Here is a 22,019-nt window from a genome sequence, read left to right as displayed (position 1 = left end):
AGAAGTATTTAATTTTACTATAATCTTTATCTATTTTTGTACATATTCATGCAAGTGCCTTTAAAACAGAAAGGAAACGTGAATTGTTTGCGAAGTTTAGCAATGCTATTCTCTTTAAAACTACCTTTTAAAGAGCAACTTGCTTTGTGGATGATTAGAAGAAATTAGACCTTGGAAAACAGGCCTCTTTGTTAAAGGGATGATATGTGCTTTGCATCTGCACACTTATGTTCCTTTTACAACTGACCTTTTAGAGTTTCTAAATCAACAGGTACTATGATATCAGATTTCAAAATACTGAAATTTTAAAAACTACAACTGTGATTTAAAAATAGCCTTTTGTCAACAGCATCCACTTCCAGGGGCTAGTATTTAATGTCTGTCACCATGAATAAGTTCTCCATTTACCTTTGAATTAAACAGCAGTTGTTCTTCAATCCTGCCTTTTCCCAGTAACATAAAAGCAACACTTGACCAAACTGCATTCCTTTGCTCTGCTTTTCTGTAGCAGTATGTTAAAGATAAGGTTCAGTGAAACCACATGCACTCTTTTCTGTCTTGTTTTATGGTCCAAGGGGGAGTGCAGAGCAAAAATACTCGATTCTTCCTTCACAAGCTCAATCTGTGGTATGAAACAAGATGGTTATGTTCCCAAATGTAGATGATTTCGTACTAAGTGAGGCAAAACAATTTACTGTTCAATCTACTAGTTTGTGGGTTTAATCCTTAAAAAAAATTCAGGCTTGTGGATGGCCAACTTGATTCTGATTTAAACTTGTGATCTAAGAGGGCAGAAAATCTGTTAGGTACAAATCCTTTAAGCTATAAAGACCTTTGGATTGTCTTATAAACTCCCTAAAATATCATGCTTCGTCTCCTCCTTTAAAGTTTTGTTTAAAATGACACCATCCTTATTTTTATTTTATATATTAAGATTACTTTGGTCAGGTGACTCTTTAAATGAATTTTACTCGTTTGTTCCTCATGCATCACAATACTTAAGTACGTGCTAAAGTGCCCTTCTAAGATAGCAATGGCTTGTGGAGCTAAATTCCTGAATGAGGAATTTTGGTGCTGCTGTGAGTGATCACATATATCAAAAATATCAGATCTTTCTAAAATTTCTGCCAAGGCAGCAGGACAGTTGCTTGGTCTGTTCTTGGAAACCTTGGATCCGTTCCAGTACAGGTGAAATTGCAGGCTTCAGAAGTCTTGTTTGCTTGTACGCTAATTGGTGAATGGGCACCTGAGCAGAACCATGTTTGAAGAAAGCTGGATGAAGCACACCATTTGGTTTCTGAAGCTATTTGGAGGCAAACAGATAAATGACCTGTGAAATTCTGATGCTTTTTTTTTATGTTTACTGAGAGAAAAAAGAGCCAATTCTTATTCATGTCAGAAATGGGAAATTTTATGACAACTCATTATTTGCAGGTAGAAAGTACTTCTATGCATGCTAGATGTGATCAGAATTTGTAAGAAGAGTTTCAGATATGCAAAGAATGCACCATGAATTTATTCTTTTTCTGAATAGGTAACATCCTCGGTGTCATACGTGATCATCAGAAATTAGTCAACACGTTTCGGATAATGCGTCGAGCAGGTTATATCAATGAATTTGTTTCCATCTCTACAAATCTTTCTGACAGATGTGTTTACATTTCCTCTGATGGAGGGAGACTGTGCAGGTAAACATCTCGTCAGAATTATTTCACTAGTGAACTTACTATAAACACTGTTTTATGCACTGTAAATGCACTGGGCTGAGATTTTCACAAGTACAGATTTAAGCAAATTCAGTAGGGCCTTTGAGCATATCTTTTTTCCTTAAATAGCCCTCATTCAAAACAGACAGATCTGAGAAACATATTATATAGTCAAGCAACTTAAAAAATAAAAAAAGCCCAAATAAATCTGTTTTATCTGTAAACAAAACTGAAAACAAAATGTTTCTTCTATCTTCTTTAATCCCCCCTCCCTTTTTCTTTTTTAAAATCAACCTGATTGGCAACTCTAGTAACGTCCTATGTCCTTGGAGGGACTTTTTGCTTCCTGTGAAGCAAGAAACAAGAAGCTACTTGCCTGATATCCCATGGGTGTGATACCACATTTTAGAATGAGAAGCTATTCTTCAAGGGCCTTTACTTCTGGTACAAAACTTACTCAGGCGTGCATACTTGTTGCTGTAATACCAAGGAATACGTCTCACAATTTTGGTTTATTTCATTGTTTACCCTTAAGTAGGTAGGGAATTCAATAAACCTATAATGAAGGTCTTTGCCTTGAGATGCTTATGCTCTTAATTACACAGAAGGAGTGCCTGAATAACAGGCATGTCACAGAGGAAAGCAAAAAGGAATTGGGTGGCTAGAATGAGAAAGAGTGGAACATAATATTTTGAGACAGAAAGGTTGATTTATAGTAGAGGGTAGAGACTCCAGTCAGATTATGGCAGCACTGTGGTAGGTTATTTACAAGTAAAACATCTCCAGGCCCAAGTAATTAGCCTAAAGAACAAAGCATAAAAGATGAACGAAGCAGAGGTTGGGAGAGGCAGAATGAGTTAATAAATATATGCATATTTTAGCATTGACTACCTGTGTGCATATTTTGTGCATACTTTAAAAACTACAGTTGGCATTCCACCTTATTCATTAACTGAATCTCAGAGCATGTTGAATGCAGTTTGAGGCACGCTAGAGGCTTCAAAATAGTACATGAGCAAGCCATCAGATAATAATGGTCAAGAGATCCAGAGTAGGGGCATATTCAGTGGCTGAGAAATCACTTTTCCAGTGAGGGCTAGTATTGGCCGTTCTGCAGGTTTGGAGATGCAGCAAAACTTTTGATTTGTAAAATAAAGACAAGTGAAATCATGTGGATTTCCAGGAGTTTACCAAGTTTGCTTTGTGGCACCCCCCCCCACCCTGCAGTTGTTCAGATATCCCTATTAACCATTTAAAAGTGCTCATTAGTCTTCGAACAATTATTAGACTTCAGAGGGGACTCCACAAGTATCTTGTAGTTATTTGCTGCTCTTTATAAGAGCAGCTTGTCCAAATAGCAACAGCCCTTCACGTTTCATTCTTGCATGCCATCCTTTGTGTCAGTGTTTTCTTGCTGTAAGGAAGCCTTCAGAGATCCATGTGCTGTTGAAATTTATGGATTCATCTGAGGTCACCCATAGTAAATGCCTGTGCTTTACATCATGTAAGTAACAGCAAAATACATTCTTGCATGTGGACACTTGAGCACAAACTGTTCGCTCAGTGTTGCAGTCCCTGCAATATCCGTAGAACTTAATGCTGTTCTTAGCTTCGTAGGTTGGGAAATCTTATATCTCTTAAAGCCATCAACAAAATGTGTGAGTAAAACTTAAAAAATGTTAATTTAAAGATTTAGAGGGGGGAAAGAAAGGGCTTCCTCCTTCACATTGAAATCCTAATTTTTCTTGTACACTTTTTGGGTACTTCACAGGCAATATGTCAGTTCAGGATATCTGTGTATCAAACCAAGGTCTGAATAATTACTGATTGTATTTATGTGGCTATATCAGTTAAAGGTAGATAAATTTTAAAAGTGGTTTATAAAATAGGTTGTGCATAGGCAGAGTTCTTAATGCAAGTGTAAATTAAGTTGCCCAAGTTACCTGCCTAAGTATTTGCTATGATAATTATTTTTTTTTTAATTGTAGACCCTACATAATTGTCAAGAAGCAAAAACCTGCAGTTACAAACAAGCATATGGAAGAACTGGCTCAGGGATACAGGTACACAATTCAAGTAGACCATATTCATCTTCACTAAGTAAATACTGTGCGGAAATACTTCAGTCAGTCAGTATTTCACAATCTTGGGGTCAGCTATGTAGAGGAGAAGTCTACTCTCCTATATAAATGAATAATCAGTGTATTGGAGGTTTTCTGTTTAAAGTCAAATTAAGTCTGGTCGTCTTATTTTGTTACTGCTCTCATATTTGGAGATTATACAGAATAAATATATCTCACAGCCTCACCTTTCTTCAAGCGGGAGGCCTGAGGCACTACTGTCCTTCTCCTGATTGAAAAATCAAACACTTCAAAGGAATATCAACTTGACCACCCTCAACTAGGCACATTCAGAATTAATTTTGAAACTCCTTGCAAATTCTTAGTTTGGGTGTTTAAAAAACCACACACAAAAGCATTTAAATTTAGCTTTAACTAAATTTTGCAAAATCATCACAAAAACTTATTGGATTACCCTTATATTTGCCTACATTTGTAGTGATGATGAGTACATACAGGAAAAATTTATTTAGTTGTTCAAATAAATAACATTAGTCAGTCAGACTGTGTGAAGCAGTGAATGGTCAAGGGGATTAATTTAAAAAAATAGTTTTCTTTAAATATGAAAAATATACAGAACTTTTAATGTAGAAGTATTTCTCCAGTTTAAGTCCTACACATTACATTCCTTCCATATATGTATTATGTAGTTTTATTTTTGCAGAAATAAAAGACAATACTTCTAATGTAATTGTTTAATTTAACTGTAGGAATTTTGAAGACTTCTTGCATGAAGGCCTTGTTGAATATTTGGATGTGAATGAAGAAAATGACTGTAACATTGCACTATATGAACATACAATTAATAAGTAAGTATGTGTTCAGACTAAACACTGGTACAGGAGAAACTTTCATAGGGTGACTCCCTGAAATGCAAGCATATTAATAATGTTACTGTTTTCACACATACGCACTGCTTCCCCACTAATGGTTGAAATGATTCCAGATGAAAGCTAAAGAAATTTGTTTACACACATCCTAAATTATCCTTGGAATAGTTACAAAAAATGGTTTAGCTTTTGGGTTTTGGGAGATCTGTTCCTGACTCCCAAAAATATGAAAGACGTAAAGATATATCCTTTGTTTCTCTGAATGTGTCTTTTTGTTGTTGTTGTTGTTCTAATCATTGGGCTGCTCATCATAAGTAATTTTATACAGTAGGAATCCAGAAGGCAAATGGTTCCACATGTTAAATGATGATCGTAGCATGTCATTGTCATTTGGAAAAAATATCTCTCTTTTATGGCTGTAGAGGGACCTTAGACAACCTGCTTACACTAAATGTCTGAAGTGTTGTAATGAGACCTTCCCTTTGACTTTTGGATGTATTAATAGGCCCTGATAAAAATGTCAGTATTGTTCTGTGTATTCTTTACCACATACATTCAACCCATTCCTGATATGTGATTTTCATTTAGAAAGATTTTCACATTTGTTGTGTTTCCTACATATATGAAGGACCTGGTGCTTGGTTTTTTTTTTTCCTCTGTCTTGTGATTAAAGAGCCCACATTAAAGGAAGGATTATTTTAATTTAAGTCCTCCTGTCTTCTTACTTTTTTTTTTAATGTTTCTCTGACAATATCCTGTCAACTGAAGGCTGCATATAAGGTGTTAGAAGTTATCTCCATGAAATGCTTGATCAGTAGATTTATGCAGAAAATGCATTTTCTATGTGCTCTGTCCTGGTCAAGTACTCACGGAAGCCAATAGAAATACATCATTGATTTCAGTGGAGTTGGATGAGACCTTCAGTTATCTTTAACCTTTGCCAGATGAAATGCATTAACTCTGCTAATTAAATTGTATCGCTCCTGCCCAGGCTTTTGAAGACTTTATCACTTTAAGAAATTACTCTAGCACGCTCTTGTCTGGCTTCTGTATGCATGAGTGTCATGGTTTAACCCCAGCCGGCAACTGAGCACCACGCAGCCGTTCGCTCGCTCTCCCCCGGTGGGATCGGGGAGAGAATCAGAAGGGTAGAAGTGAGAAAACTCGTGGGTTGAGATGAAGACACTTTAATAGGTAAAGCAAAAGCCATGCATGCAAGCAATGCAAAACAAGGAATTCATTCACCATTTCCCATCAGCAGGCAGGTGTTCAGCCATCCCCAGGAAAGCAGGGCTCCGTCACATGTAACGGTTACTTGGGAAGACAAATGCCATCACCCCTTCCTTCTTCTTCCTCTAGCTTTATATGCTGAGTATGACATCATATAGTCATATCCCTTTGGGGTCAGTTGTCCCAGCTGTGTCCCCTCCCAACTTATGCACCCCCAGCTTACTTGCTGGTGGGGTGGTGTGAGGAGCGGAAAAGACCTTGGCTCTGTGTAAGCACTGCTCAGCAGTAACTGAAACTTCCCTGTGTTATCAACAGTTTCCAGCACAAATCCAAAGCAGCCCCACACCAGCTACTATGAAGAAAATTAACTCTATCCCAACCAAAACTAGCACAATGATCAAAGAAGAGCACACACAATTGCTGTCATTTGTGCCAAAATTAAATAACTTCCACAAAGCACCAGAGCTGAAAAGTTTTAAGTTACAGGACACCTGACTCAGCTAGGAAGATTAATGGGAGCATATCACATGAAATCACTGTTTAATCAAAAATAGGAGGCAGTGAACTTCCAACGGACCAGTGTGAGGAAATGACTCCACAATAACTGCCAAAATGTTTGGGAGATTCTTGTGTTGTCCCTCAACTTGTTTTGAGTTTAGCTTCAATGCTTGTAGCTAATAGTGCCATAAGTATCTGAGCTTGCACTGTATGAACACTTTGCTCCTTGTGTTCAGTAATGATATTCCCTACATCCTGAATAGTTGATTTGTGTACCCCATTCCCCCAGCTGATCACTTTGCATTTTAAATGGTGCAACCATGTTGGTACAACTCGTTCTGGTAATACAACTGATACAATCTGCTATTGTGAAGTATCCCATTAACATTCCTGCTTTTGTAATGTAGTTTTCTTTTAGGTACAGTATCCTCTCTTTACCTTTCCAATCCAATTAAGAGTTTTTCTTTGGAGGATTTGACTCTGTTTAATGCATTCAATTTCTTCCTTACCCGTTTGTAACTCTGATTTTCAAACTCACGAGGTTGCCTTCCTTTCTTGGGCCCATTCCTGGCAGTAGCATTTTGACTTGCAGAAATTGAACTGCTCTGTAAAGTTTGAAGGTCTCTCATTAGCACTGTGGAATACTTCATAAGATACTAGGATCTGCATATGTTGCATCTTTGGTTGAAATAGGATTGGCCTCAGTGGAAAAATAATTGTGTTGAATACCCTATCTGAAAATGTATATGTAGTTCTGTGCGCTAGTACTGTCTGAAGAAATTGCTAACTTCACTATCAGTAAGTCTTAAGCCTCTCGTTTTATTGTTTGAGAAGTGTCAGCAGTTCTGTGAAGTGCTACAGAATGGGGGAGCAATCCGTGCTTTAAGTCTGCTTCTGGCTCTTGAGACCATTTTGCAATTACTTGACTACAGTTGGGATTCTACCATTCATGCTTTCTTAAGACAGGCCTCAATTAACATAGCTGCTTTTTATCAAGTGGCTATCTTCTGGCCAGCAGGTGATGTTTAGGTTGCTCAAACATATTATAAAGATTTATAAAGATTTATAAAAATTTCTGGGACTGATAGATAATTTCACTAGACTTGCACCTCAGAGGTTCCAGATTTTTTTTCAGATTTCATTTTTTCCAGTAATACTTATATTGTTTATATAAGTTGCTGCCGGTCCTTGCCTTCAGTTTGTATGTATTTGTGGGTAATTCGTCAGCCTTTATGAGCTTGTGATGCTTTGCCGTCTTTTGAGTGTTGTCATAATAAAGATGTTTTCCAGTAATTTCTTTTGCAAAGTCTTAAAGTTTAGTAATCAAATCAATTTGTTTAATTAATTAAAAAAATCTTCCAAAAGACTTCAAAGAGAAGTCTAACATTAAAGAAGTGATTTTCAGAATGCAGTGGATTTAAGTCAGTGGAAGAAGCAATGTATGCCTAAACCCAAGCTCTGTGTAATAATTCCAGAACATTGTGAAAGATATGCTTTGGATAGGTTTACTTATAATTATCTTTATTTCAAAATTCCCCATTTCCAAGTTACTTATCTTGATTTAAAAAGCAGGTCTGCACCAGCCAAGCTTTATTGTACACACCATCCTTAGTTATTAGTCACTCCACTTGCATCCCAAGGCACACTATGATTTAATTGTCTTTGAGCATGGACTTTCTCCTCTGAAGCTCTTGCCAGGTAGAACAAATTTTGTTATCTCTCAGTCTTTACTCTTTATCCCTGTCTTTTTAATTCTCATTAGTACTGCCTTTTAACTACATAATCACTTCCAAAATATTTGCAGAGCTTTTCGAATAGTGTTTTATTATGCCGTATCACCCATGGCACTGGATCTGGTTTGGGCACAGGTGTTTTCCCTCTAACTGGTATTATATAACTGACCTTGGAAAACTAAAACTACACTTTTATTTTTTTCAATTTTGAATCTGTTTTGCTCTTCCTTCCTCCACGTCCCCAGTGGATTTCTAGATCTCTGAGACTGGTAATTTGATGCGGAGGACTCTCATTACACGAGAAGACATTCCTTAAAGCATTTTGGGTCTTACTGTATAAACTGATGTTTTATTGTCTTACTCAGCTCCCTCAGGTTGTCATTATCTGGAGGCTTTTTCTCCATGATGGAAATTCATAAACTCTCATTTATTTCTTCTTCATTTCTTTTCATGTGGAAACACTTAAAACCAAAAGAAAGTTTTTTTGGTTTTGTTTTTTAAATAAAAATCCCATAGTGAATCCATATTTTGAGATCCTACTGACCTACATTTTCCTGAACCGAATTGAATTGAAGTATTATGAGATATTGCTAAAGTAAATAAATTCTAGTTAAGATGTTTGTGCACAAGGCTGCTCTAATTGGTACTTTTTCTTTTAAGAGAGACAACGCATTTGGAGATTGAGCCTTTCACGCTTCTTGGTGTCTGTGCTGGGCTAATTCCATATCCTCACCACAACCAGTCCCCAAGAAACACTTACCAGTGTGCCATGGGGAAACAAGCAATGGGTAAGACTTTTTTTTTAAATCCTTTTTGGAGTGTTAGGTAGTTTCTGAAGCTACGTAGCAAAAATGACAAAACAGAGAAATTTTTTCTTTTCTGGTTCACGTACAAGCTTTGCTAGGAGGAGGAGAAGAGCACTTCTTTAGCTTTGAGGAAGAAAGAATTTACCTCTAAAAGTTGGAAAAATTAAAAGGGAAAAAGATACCAGTCAGTTTTACTTAATTTATCTTAATACTGAAAAGTAAAATTGGAGAAACTGGGGCGCTATTGCTTTTTGTTGGGGGTTTTTTTATAATCGTCATGACTTTGAAGTTTTCAGCATAGCTGAAGGATTGGAAGGGTGGGGGTTCTTTGTCTTTATGCTGCAATGTACTGTGAGTTTCCAGACAAAAAGAGTTAAAAAGTGTTCTCGCAAAGAGAGACGGAGCATGGAGGGAGGGGAATATCCCTGAACAGTTGAGTAGGAGCCATAAAAATAAATAAATAAATAGTTACATTGACATTAGAGAATAAGAGGAATCAAAATGGGAAAGAGTGCTTAGTTACTTGAACGCTTCCTGCAGCCGTAGTTTAGATTTTGGGCTTTTTTGGTTTTGGATGAAGATGGCAAGTAAGGGCCTCTCAGCAAAATGACTGAAACAAAATTAATTTCCTGATCACTTAATAATTCTTTTTACAAATATGATAGCTGATCATTAAAAACCAACCACTTTGTAAATTTGCTGTTGCGGGTAATTTGCAGTAGGTAAGTTCAAATGTTTCCTTTAATACACAGCTAAACTCGCTTTAAAGCATCCAATTCATATGGCCCATGATCAAGCCAGAGTGAGTCCCAAGAAGAACCTGACCAGTAGTAGATCAGTTCAGACAGCTGTGTTCAGGCTTGTGCTGTATATGCCAGTTTTACGTCTTGTATTGATGGCTTGCTTGCAAGTTGAGAGCTACAGTAGAACTACTCTGTGTCATGAAAAAACTACCACTTCTGTTAGGTTTACTAAACCATTTGTTTTGTGCTGTGTGTTCAAAACTGAAACACCGCACCTTTTGTTGGACTTCTTCAGCAGAATTAATAGCAAAGTAACTGCCTTGTGCTGAACTGTCATGTTCAGCACATCAAAATAGCAGAAAATAGCAACAGATGAATGTCCTCCCTTTAAATTAAAAAAAAAGAAGAAAAAAAAAGAGGAGCGATGCAATCTTTCTCCTTACAGTTTTCCCCCATCCCATTATCTTTCCCCCACCCCCGAGTCTCTATTTTATGACTATTAGTCTCAGAAGGTTTGGTTAGTTACCACACACAGTTAAGCAGGATCAGTGTGTACAGAAAGCCAATTCAGTATCTGTGGAGTTCTTTTGTAGTTTTCTGTGTGAAGGTTTTTTTCCCGTTTTGTTTTGAGTGTCATTTGCAATTCATTGTCTGTGTTTTCTGAGGTTGGTGTATTCAGCTGCTTTGACCCTAGGTCTTGCACATTTAGCTCCTTGGATACAATCCTCTGACGTTCCTGCTGACGCTAGGAACACAAAAGCCATTGAATATCTTGAGCAATAAAAAAAGCCTTTGTTTCGGTTTGTTATGACAAAACACCTGACTCAAAGAATAAGCAGCTAGATAAAAGTACATTTTAAAAGTTGGCACATGACCTGAACTGTATTTTGCTCTTCCTGAAGTATCTGCAAACACCTGAAGCTTTTTTGTAGTAACTACTTAAAAAACCGCCATCCATAGTAGCAATATGTAACGGCAGAAAAGATTTTCCTCTACACTTACTGATCAAATGAGACCTAGAAGATATTCCTGAAACATTACACATACTTTTTTCTGTTTGTATTTATGAAGAGACGTGATGTAGTGCTTTGACCCTCCACCTTTACGTAACCATCCACCCTTCTTGCTTTCTTTCCCCATCCTGAAATTGCAGAGCAGTTTCTGGCCCAGCATTGTCATGTGGAAAGTCTCATGTCCAAGTCCACTGTGTCATTCCCTCCGCTGTCAAAACCTGGGGGTGTGGAAGGAGCCCCCATGGCTTGGGCTGGGAAAGGAAAGCCTTGTGCTACTCAACACTGACCCCCTCTGACCATGTCATGGGGCTCTGCCAGCAGCCTTAGACAGTCTTTGCTCTTTTTTTAAGCAATATCAAGCTAGGGAAGGTTGTGAAAGCACAAGTAAGTGGAGAGTGAACATCAGAGCTTGCAATGGAGTCTGTAATCCAGTATCCCTGACAAGTGTTAGGTATTAAAATATTAGTGTTTCTGCAGGATAACATTAAATGTCCTGAAAAATACCTCCCTTTCATGGGCAGAATGAGTTATTTCGTTGGAGGAACTGGGCTGGGCTTAGTGAGCAAACTGGATTTCAGTGAAATGAAATTGAAATTAAATCCCTCTGTTTTGGCATAGATAATTACCATATGTTGCAGGTTGAACTGTAAGACTGAGGGGAAGTTATGATTAGGTGGCAAATACAACAGCAGCTGTAAGGACCTCAGCTGAATGTTGACATTTCAGTGCAAAGTGAACAGTTGTAGCTTAAAATCTGAGAAGTATTTAAGATTAAAATACAAGGGTCTGTACTGTTTGCATTCCATGTGTTGCTAAAATAATGTTTAAGAGTATCAAAGGCTCCTACAATTAAAGAAATAATTTTAACTGGAGCTTTTAAATTCCATTAAGACATAGAAGATCAGTCTGTTTTACACACTGTACCTCTGTGACTGTGAGGCGTTGTATAAAAGCCTAATGTAAGAAATTAAAATATGCACATTTTCCTGCCAGTAATCCACCATATTGCACATGCACATGCGCATCTGTGAAAGCAGCAGTGTGGGTACACAAAGCAAGCTGTACGCTCTCACAGCCCAACTGTGCACTGCAGTTTCAACCCAAATGTCATAACACTAGTCTTGAGTAAGGAAAGGAAGATTTGGGTGTTAATTATTACTTTAACCTGTGGAAGAGCTGAAAGGATTTGAGGAGAGGGTGGTAGGTGAGTGAGAGGTTTGTTGCAGAGGTTTATGGTGAAGCAACTTCTTTAATATTACAAAAAATATTATTGTATCATGGACATTCTGCTTTGCTTCTGTGAAATAGCAAAGCCCTTGATAGACTGCTTTGCCTTGTGCTATAACCGGCTGAATGTGTTAAAATCGAGTTGAGAAGACGAATGTGCTTCAAGGAACCAAGTGCTGAGGGTAGTTGGTTTTTCACAGTTGTGAAAGGCTTGTCAGTGGGCCGAAAGCTAAAGTGCTTCCAAATTTTGTACAGCTAGCCTATTGGCAGAGAATCGAAACAAACGTCAAAGGACAACTGGCTGTTGCTGGTCATCACAGCTGGACCTGGGTGCTTTGTGGCCAGGGCTCGGTCCTGCTGCTGCTCTTTGAGGAGCAACGTTTGTGCTCTGCAACACCATCTCTTTTTGCCAGCTCTTCCCTCACTGGTAGCAAGCACAGAAAGGTGCTGAGAGGGAAATGAACAAGACTGCTTCCCCTAGTTTACCCGTAATCATTTTAAGTGACTTCTTAATCTTTCTACGATGAAAAGAATATTTCAAATGCTGAACATCCAGATCACTTAATACACGTACTGTGAAAATCACTCTGAGCTGAGCTGGAGCTCCCTCCACAAGGTTCGGTGCAGCATTTAAAAACTGTACTCCTTTCTACTGTTGATTTGTGCTCATATAAAATGACAGAATAATAGAAAATCCGTGGTGAAATCAGGGGAAATACAGAAGTACAGCAATGCTTTTCTTAGCATGTGCAATAATAGCCCTTTTGGCTCATATCTTAAGTAGATTGATTTCTGTATCCTTGTTAGTTTTGATTGTACAGTTTAATGTTGCTGTAAGTAATACACCAGAGAATTGTATAAACACTTATTTTAGCTGTCTGCTTTATTCTGATGAGTTCTCAAAACTTTCCGCATCGCAATAACAATATCCCATTTATGCTAAATGTCAATAGATAGCCTTTTTATAGTGATTGCTTTGCACTGAAGAATGATCAAATGATGCTTTAAAAGAAAAAAAAACCTGTCAGGAAATGTAAAAAAGGAAAGAATGCACACCTACATTCACAATATACCAATCACTGAGAAAAGCAAGAAAATGATCTTTGTTTTATTCAGGTCAACCTTGTGTGTTTTACTTTAAACAAGGCTAATTACCAATGAAAAAAACTGTTTCTTGCTGTTGGGATAATTATAAATGTGGGTCATTGTGAGCAGGGTTTGTTATGGTGAAGTTTAATTATACTTTACTTTTGCTTGACTGTTTGGCTGAGGCAAACAAGAGCTCTGTTCTTTCAGAGAGAAAACAGAAATAAAGCTAGTGACTTCCTTCATTTCAGTGCCCACACAGAGGTCTTGTCCCAACGCACCAGTCCTCAGAAGAAGAGAGTTGCTTCTTAATTTTAAATAAGCAGATTGTGATTTAAGGCTGTGGATTGTTAGACCAGTCTAGAGAAGGCATTATTCATATAACCTTTAAATCATAGCAATTAGGACAAATATTGCTGATGTACAGTGTGCTTTTTGACTAATCTATTTCACTTGTGCTCTTGAATCATTCTCTAGCCAGTTTCTTTCCTGCTAGGGTATCCATCATTGATATATATGTATATGTTTTCCATTTGATATGACACAGCATTCAGCTCCTGAAGAATTGTCTGAATACAGTTTATTATTGAAGCTCAAAATCTCAGTATTGTCAGTTGCTCATGGCTCCTGGTCTGGTACAAACAGTAACAGTTCTGTTAGGCTTATCTGAACCTCTGATAAAAATACTGACTTTGAAATACATGAAGCATCTGAGAGAGAAATAATTTGCATTACCTGAAATATGTAAAAGTGTCATCTGTAATCCTTGATGTATCAGGGACTTCCACAGGTGGTTGCTGGGGTACAAAGGACAAGTTTAGTTATGATCAGGTGCTTCAGACTTCATCGCATCTTAGCATCCCTAACCAGTGAACCATAGCAGGTATGGCATATAAGCATCTCAGAGGAGAAAAAAATTACCAGCATTTCAAAAGTGAAAGTTGGTGTGGCATACTCAGGAGAAGATTTCTTTCAACAACAGTAAAATGTACCTATCCATGAAACTTCTAAGATAAGCTCTACAGCAGACAACCTCCCCTGAAAGCACACAAATTATTCATTCTAGGTGCAGGGGGAAAAATTGGTCTAAACCTCTAAGATTTTAATTTGGAAGTAGATTTTCCTAGCTGTATAGTGGGAAAACCAGTTTGTTTATCAAAGTACAATGAAAACAATGTCTAATACTTAGGCTAAGGGAATATCAGAAGTAATAGGGCCTTCAGGTGGTGGGCCTTGTGGGGTGTGACTGGGAGGGTTTTCAGTGTTGGTGAATCCAGGCCCTACCAGCTTGCTTCTTTCTGGAGACAGAAAATACTGCTCATGGATGATTAATTTCCTTTCCCGAGAAAAAGATAGAAAAGCAACTGCTCAAGAGCAAGACACAAGTAAAGCCTGTCAACTCTACCAAATCTTCCTCGCCATTTAAAAATGCTGTGCCTGTGGGTTCAAATCTTCTTTCTAGAACCAAGGAAAGTCTGGGTATACAAAAGCCAGTTATAACAGTTCATTTTCAGACAGTATCTGTTGAGCTATCTTCCTGTTCTCATCCTTGAAACAGGTAGACCTGTGGTGGTTTAGGAGAGAGCACTTAGTGCCAAGGAAAGGGTAGATCTGTGGAACTGCCCGTGATGCTGCCTGGTTTTAGATATTTGATTTTCTAGACATTTAAATTAAATGCAGACATTTGGAAATTGCACGTAAATGCATATAAAATGTGAACCTACCCTCCCCTAAGAGCAGATTGGTGTTCAACTGTACTACATTCTGGCCATGTGAAGTCTTCATTATACGCTGGCTACTTAGACCTTTCCTTGAGAGCAGCCATCCTCTGAAATTGAAAGAGAAAATGGAAAGGTTTTGAAAGACTTGCCTCCTAAGCACAAGTACTGCAGAATATTTAGTACTTAAAAGTTTAAAACTTTAACTTTTCAGACTATAATTTCTTAATTGCTTAGAGACCTAGCATATTCCTAGTACAGCAAACTCTAATAACATATGATTGCCTTAACTTTTGTTCTGCTACACAACAGTTTATGTTTCCCTGCTGGGTGTTAATTATTTTTTCCTCAGATTTCAGAAGACACTTTGGCAGTCTGATGGGACAGGGCCAAAAATTTCAGTCTCAAGCTGGGAGGTCTATACAAAGGATTGAATTCTGAACCGTAAATTTAAAATTAATTTCATGTAAAAAGACAAATATATTGTGAGTGAACTTCTACTGTAGTCTTTCGAGCAATGATGCCTCTAATTTCAGAAAGTAAATCAGTCTTGGCTGCTGCTAACTGTATGCTTTGTTCATGCTTTGTGACATTCTAACACAGGCTGCTGTTGAACTAATTATTGCCCAGAAAAAGGAAGGAAATTTGATGTGGAAGATGCAGATCTTGATCCACAGTTCCTCTTGAACTCAATGGGAGTCTTTCTATTGATTCTCATGAAATTTTGGATCAGGTCTATGAAACACAACACAAGTTCAGGTCTCTGGAAAAAAAAAAACCAAACAAACTATGGCTATTAGAACAATAAAAGCAAACTTCATACTTGCACTGTTAGTCAGTGTCATGATTAAAAACCAAAATCTTATTTGCATTCAGTCATGTACAACCTGACTTTGATTTCTTTTGTTGTTGTTCTTTTTGTCTTGATGCTTAGGTTTTCCCTGTTTAAGAAAAAATAAATAATTCTTTCTGGAAGCTTATATTAAGACACATCTTTATTTAAATATAATAATGTAAAGTTGTTTTGGTTTGGTCTCTTTTATGATTTTTTTTTCCTTCTTTTCTTGAAGAATTTCTGGTATTAGATTAAATTCCTCAGTTTGGTTTTAGTTCATTTGCATTTTCTTAAGTTTTTAACCAAAACATTTCTAGGAAACTCACTAATGTTCACACACTTTTGTTTTTCTCTTACATACAGGTACTATTGGATACAATCAAAGAAACAGGATAGATACTCTTATGTATCTCCTAGCCTATCCGCAAAAGCCAATGGTGAAAACAAAAACAATTGAACTGATAGATTTTGAAAAACTGCCTGCTGGACAGAATGCCACAGTTGCTGTGATGAGCTACAGTGGTTACGATATCGAAGACGCTCTTGTCTTAAACAAGGCCTCTTTGGACAGAGGTAATACATGTTTTAATAAACTTCTTGTCTCATGGTGTTATCCTATCATAACTCCTATTGCACTTATGAACAGTACATCTCCAATTAAGAAATCGAATTCCAAAACTGCTTTGAATGGTTTTGTTTTGTTTTCTGCATGAATAGTAATTGTAGTTCCATGCTGGCAATAGTGTGGTGAAGCTGCCAACATGTGAATAAACTTCTGAGTATGGATATTATAATTAAAAATGGCTAACTTTTGACCTGAAATAAAAAAGCGTAAATGGTCCCTTTTCGAAAATATTTAGTTTACATAAAATGTAAGATATTAGATAATCTGTTCTGCTGGGCTTGCTTTTTAGATGGTTACCTGAACCTTTGTTCATTACAAACAGAAGGGTCTCCTTATTTTCACCCGTAACAAAAGCAGTAGATGAAATTAGACTTCTGAACGTGTTTGGGAAAGGAATGGAAGGCGTGGCGGTTTGTGTCACTATGAACTTGATGCTCTGATGGAGCAATACCAGTATTGCCTAGTTTCTGAGGGAGAATAATAGTATTGTCTAAAACAAAATAATTTGTCGTTTATTCAGAGATAAACTAATGATCTGCTTCCTTAAAAAAAAATAAAAATCTATGCAGTGCAGCGTATTTTAAGTAAAAGTACATAAGCACCAAATGGAAGGTAACTAAGTGAAACCTGTGTTTGTGATGGTCGGGCCTGTCTCTCTTTCTCCACAATTCTTCAGCACTTTATGTTAATGTTGCTGGGGTTGGAGGAGAGTTGCCTGAAAACTTAGTCTCTCTTCTCTCTTTTTTCTATATAAATGCCCTTGAAAGAAGACATAGTGCAGTGTGATCAAATTGGTTTTAGTTTCGGGTGGCCAAAATCAGATTCCTCCATGACTTTATTCCTCCACTCCCTTCCTCCCAGTTGCTAGGCAGCAATAACAGTATTCCTAGACATGTATCTTTGGCATTAATGTCTGCCGCATTTAATTTATGCCTCCTTTTCTAAAACAACAACAGGCATGATTTAAAGCTGAATGTTTTCTTTTCTGGTAGACTGGTAACATTTACAGGGAGAGCTGTGGTGCTTGTCAGAAGTTACTTGACATAATCTAAAGATACAGATGACTGTATGTGGCCGCAGCCATCTTTCAAATAAGTAAAATAACATAGGATTATTAGAAAGCCTTCCTCTTGGCTGTCTGTAATTCTAAATGTGATGAAAGTGTTTAGTATTGTGGCTGTTTGCTGTACTTGGTGAGAAATTCCAGAGAGGCTACTTTTCTCATCTAAAACCCAGAACAAACCTATTGTATAACAATATATGTAATTCAGAATTCTTTCAGCTGGGAAAAAAGTGAGTAATGAGGTGATTATATGAAACAATTAGTACTTTCCTGGTAGGCTAGCTTGTGTCAGCCACAAACAAAACTAAAAGTTCCGGTTTCCTAGAACTCCTGAAAGGAAGAGGTGCTATTCTCATCCTGTTACAGTCTCTTCTATATTATGTCTCCCTGTGGATCACCAGAGGTAAGAGAAGTGATGCGTGCACGTGTGTGCAGAGGTATAGAAAGGGATTAGCACAACTTCAGAATTGGACCATAGTTCAATGTCTAAAAAAAATAGCATGCATGATCTGATTTTTAAATTGTGACCTACTAGGTATCCATGTACAATGTTAGGCATATCAAGACAATGAATAATCTAACTAATCAAAAAATATTCTGTATACTATAGCTCAGCAGGTGGTTCAGCATTCTTGTTTTATTCTGATAAAGTGTTATAAAGGATTTTTGAACTCCTGGGTAGATGAGTTTGTGTTACATTTTAGGTTTTGGAAGGTGTCTTGTGTATAAGAATGCCAAGTGTACACTGAAGCGTTACACAAACCAGACATTTGATAAAGTTATGGGTCCGATGCTGGATGCAGCTACACGTAAACCAATCTGGCGCCATGAAATTTTAGATGCTGATGGTATCTGTTCTCCAGGTATGTCAAACTACATGTTCAGTCATGGCATGTACATAATCTGAGGTGGAAATTAATGTTCTGTTAATACTTTGTTTTATACTAAGTGTAATTTTTTTTTTCTTGAAGGTGACAGTATTGGAATGGAAAATTAAAAAATGTTAGTTTCTGAAAGCAGCGTGGTACCAGTCATTGGGGAGGGGGGGGTTGTGAATGAGAAAATGGAGTTTCATATTTGAGTGGAAGAGTGAGTCTTCAACAGTGTGAATCTATTAAAACATTAGAACTTGTGTTCTTCTTATATCTCCGAACTGGCAAACTTTTAATACTGTAATTTTTTTACTGTTTTTCTCTCACGTGTTCTGTCGTTGTTTTTTAAGGATAGATTCCTTATTATTTTGATTTCATACATCAAAACCTCCTAGGATGCTGTCAGTTAAGGCAATTGTTTGAGGAAGTAAAACCTTGTGTCTTAAACACTTCAGAAATATGTTTGGAGAGAGATAAGAAGATAAATACAACTACATTTAGTTATGAGAATAGGTGTATAACTTTCCAATGGAAATAAATTTGAGAAAGAATCTTCCCATACTGTCATCCTTCAATTAGGAAACAACTTAATAGATCTGCTGAGATCTAATAAGAAAGGTGCTGTAAAAGGCACTAAACTTAATTCCATTATAGCAACACAATTGGGTCACTTTTGCTGTTTAGCACATCACAATGGAGCTTTCAAAGTTAATTTTAAAAAAAAAGGCAAGAATCTTCTGAAGTACTAGGATAGATAGGACTGGGGTGGACTCTAGACTGAGGCTGTTCTCAGCGTGTAGGTAAAAACCTCTTTGAAACAGTTCATTTGGACAGAAAAAGAGACATAAGCTGAAGTTTAGTGTAGTTTTGTGGAGGAGGTGGGAGGTACTTGGTGTGCATTGGTATCATTGGGCATGCTGCTGATCTGGTTTGCTATGTGAAGGGCAGGATAAGGGAATGGAGGGGAAAATAGCAGATGTACGAAACCAGAAGCAATAGGAAAAAGTAATTGCAAGGAGGTGCTGAAAGTAGTCTTGCACAACTCATTGTGGGAATGATGTGATGTCCCAAATTTAAGTGGGACTTTCTAAAATTTGTCAGTTACAGTGTTGCTTGTTAATTTTTTCCTTACTTATGGCAGATCACTTCAGATGCTTTTGTGTATTCTTTAGACCCAGGGTATGTTGAATAGCTATTCACATAGTGCACCCAGCATGCAAGCTATTCTGGTTTGGTTTACAAAAAAAAGCTAGTTTAATGATTCCCTTACCATGCAATATTTAATAAAATAACATGGCCTACTTCCTGGACGTGTTCCTCCCAGTTTGTCTTCCAGCTTACCTTTTTTTAAAGCTTAAAATGTATTTCTAACATAGGTAGCCAGATATGTTTTCATGGTGCTTTGTTTCTTGTTCTTTGAAGGTGAAAAAGTAGAGAATAAGCAAGTCCTTGTGAACAAATCTATGCCAACTGTGACCCAGACGTCTCTGGAAGGAAGCAGCGTGCCTCAGCAGCCACAGTACAAAGATGTGCCCGTAACGTATGTTGCATCGTAACTTTATGCTTGGGGAATGTACTTGGAGGAAAGGTATCTGAGCAAATACTCAATTCTAGAAAAGTCAAAGAAGTAAACTTCCCTCTGCAAATTAGACCTAGTTCTCTAGGTCTTGCTTTTTCACAGGATTTTTCAGAGCCTATGGTATTTTCAGAAGTACCTAGCTACTAATCACTAATAAGTTAGATTCTGACACCTGAAAGGCTAGAGCTGCAAAGAGAGGGAGGAACCCTCCTGAAGATGTATCTATAGACAGGAATCACCGAGCAGGTTCCCAGGAGAAACAGAGGAGAGCTAAGACAGTGGTAGAGGGGAGAGGAGTCACTCCTGGATGAAGTGATGGAGAAACAGGAGAAAAGCAGGGTGAGTGCGAGGACAGAGAATATGTGTGTAGTTAGTGAGGGGGCACATCTCCGTGCTGGCTCCCACAGAAAATGGCCAATACTGACTGTTGCTCAGCCTTCACTTCGCCAGGCAGGAGGCCAGGAGATGGAAGCCTTCCTATCTCAGAGGCTGACGGTCAGCTCATTCTGGCCACTCCAATTAGATGTCATTTACCAAGGCACCAGTGAATGGGAGAGGACAGTCAATAAGAGTTTTTTTCCATCCTTAAAGAACAGGAGAGGTCTTCCGAGCTGTGAGATGAAAATTTTGCATTAAATGTAAAAATAAATAAACAATGAAGGATTTTTCACTGTTTTGTCAGGAATAGCCTTGACGGTTTGGTAAGTTAGCAGAGAGCAAGGCAAGCAATTGGTGCCCCGATCAGAAAGGCAGGATTAGCTTTGCTACACTCCTGTGTGTTTCGTAACCAACAGAAAGCTCTAGGTTTACTCCTACGAGATATTAATAAAGAAATGAGGCAACAGTGTAATTATCAAGAGGAAAGAAGAAATCCTGCCAGGTAATGACATGGATCTGAGTTTAGGTGTCATAGTTTGACCATCTCAGCTACCTGAACAATGAGACAAAATAATCTTCTAAATAAGGTATTAAAATCTGCTCTACCCTCATTCTGCAATATATAGGAAAAAACTAATACCAGAATAATTTCCTTTTCCTTCCTACTCTGTCATGCCTACCTTTTTTCTTTTCTTTTTTTTTTTTTTCCCCTCTCCTTCCAAAATCTCTGCATCTCAGACTCTAGAGTTCATCTCTTTCTGTACCTTATACTATGTTCTGCCCTTGGTTCATTTCCACATCTGCACCTGATGCATAGTTTCATTCAGGATATTATGCCTTAATTTTGTTGTTAAATTCTCATGGTATATTCCTTATACTCCCTTCTTGAACTATAACTCTCTGTTTGGCTTTTGTTTGTTTAACTGAAGATCCAGAAATTTGCAGTATACTAGGAAGCTTTTTTGTGTCAAGAGCAGCCCAGGTGACAAAAACAACCCACCTAGTTCTTTACAAGTTCAGATTAACTCTCCCTTTGTTTCTATTGTATCTCTTAAGCCTTTTCTTTTCCAGAAACATACCATATTCTGGAACTTTACATAATCTTTACTCCATTGGCCTCCCATTTATAAGTTCCGTGAGACTACAGTTTAGCCAGAAGCTTCGCAATACACAGATACTTGTTTGTAACTTGTGTTAGGTTCATAGATGTAAACCTCATGTTTTGTCTTCTTGTACTAGCTATAAAGGTGCGACTGATTCTTATATTGAGAAAGTAATGATTTCATCAAATGCAGAGGATGCTTTCTTGATCAAAATGTTGCTGAGGCAAACTAGACGTCCAGAAATTGGAGATAAATTTAGCAGTCGTCATGGGCAGAAAGGTAAGCTACACATTTAATAAAAATAAATGCATTTTGGGTATCCCTACTATATGTACATAATATCATCATGCATGTTTCCATTGATTGGTTCAGATCTTTTATGAATGCAGCAGTAGAAGACCATGTCCCTTTTTTTGGTTAAGTTTGCCTAATTTAGCAATGATGTTTTTGGGACTGAGGAGAGGAACTGGCAAACACAACTCTGTGTTGACTTATGAATCTGGAAAGTACAGTAACCACCCATTTTAACCAAGTACAGGGGTTTGAGTTTTGTTTGTTTGTTTTCCTAGTGTGGATTTGGTTTTAGGTGATCGGTTCATCAGTGGGTTATCAAGAGAGAGATTGGAGGAAAGAGTAAAAGGGCATCTTCTGAATGGACAGAAAAAAACAGAAATGGAATAGGATGTCTGCAAGTCATCTGTGCAGACATTGCTCTAAAGATGACACTGCCGATAGATAGCTTAGAACCGTGGTGTAAAAGGTAAGCAAATCAGGAATGCAACTAGGAGTGCACCAGCAGAGACTGGAAAGAAGGGGGACATGTTTTCAAAAATACACCTGGGACATGATCTGGG

General features: G+C 37.6%; 1 protein-coding gene across 2 annotated transcripts in view; it reads left to right on the top strand.

Annotated features, from left to right (window-relative positions):
* Window positions 1-22,019, top strand: part of POLR3B (RNA polymerase III subunit B) — an 86,834-nt gene that overhangs the window by 38,202 nt on the left and 26,613 nt on the right. For both annotated transcript variants that reach the window (XM_054809207.1, XM_054809218.1), the window contains exons 16-23: window positions 1,535-1,688; window positions 3,695-3,769; window positions 4,537-4,635; window positions 8,778-8,905; window positions 15,909-16,118; window positions 17,938-18,096; window positions 19,528-19,645; window positions 21,302-21,444. In XM_054809207.1, coding sequence (XP_054665182.1) covers window positions 1,535-1,688; window positions 3,695-3,769; window positions 4,537-4,635; window positions 8,778-8,905; window positions 15,909-16,118; window positions 17,938-18,096; window positions 19,528-19,645; window positions 21,302-21,444 — 1,086 coding nt within the window. The remainder of the gene's footprint in view (window positions 1-1,534; window positions 1,689-3,694; window positions 3,770-4,536; window positions 4,636-8,777; window positions 8,906-15,908; window positions 16,119-17,937; window positions 18,097-19,527; window positions 19,646-21,301; window positions 21,445-22,019) is intronic.

The sequence above is a fragment of the Grus americana genome, chromosome 1, assembly GCF_028858705.1.
Source record: "Grus americana isolate bGruAme1 chromosome 1, bGruAme1.mat, whole genome shotgun sequence".
Taxonomy (NCBI): Eukaryota; Metazoa; Chordata; class Aves; order Gruiformes; family Gruidae; genus Grus; species Grus americana.
Note: the sequence above shows the minus strand (reverse complement) of the source record. Positions and strands in the feature narration are given on the sequence as shown.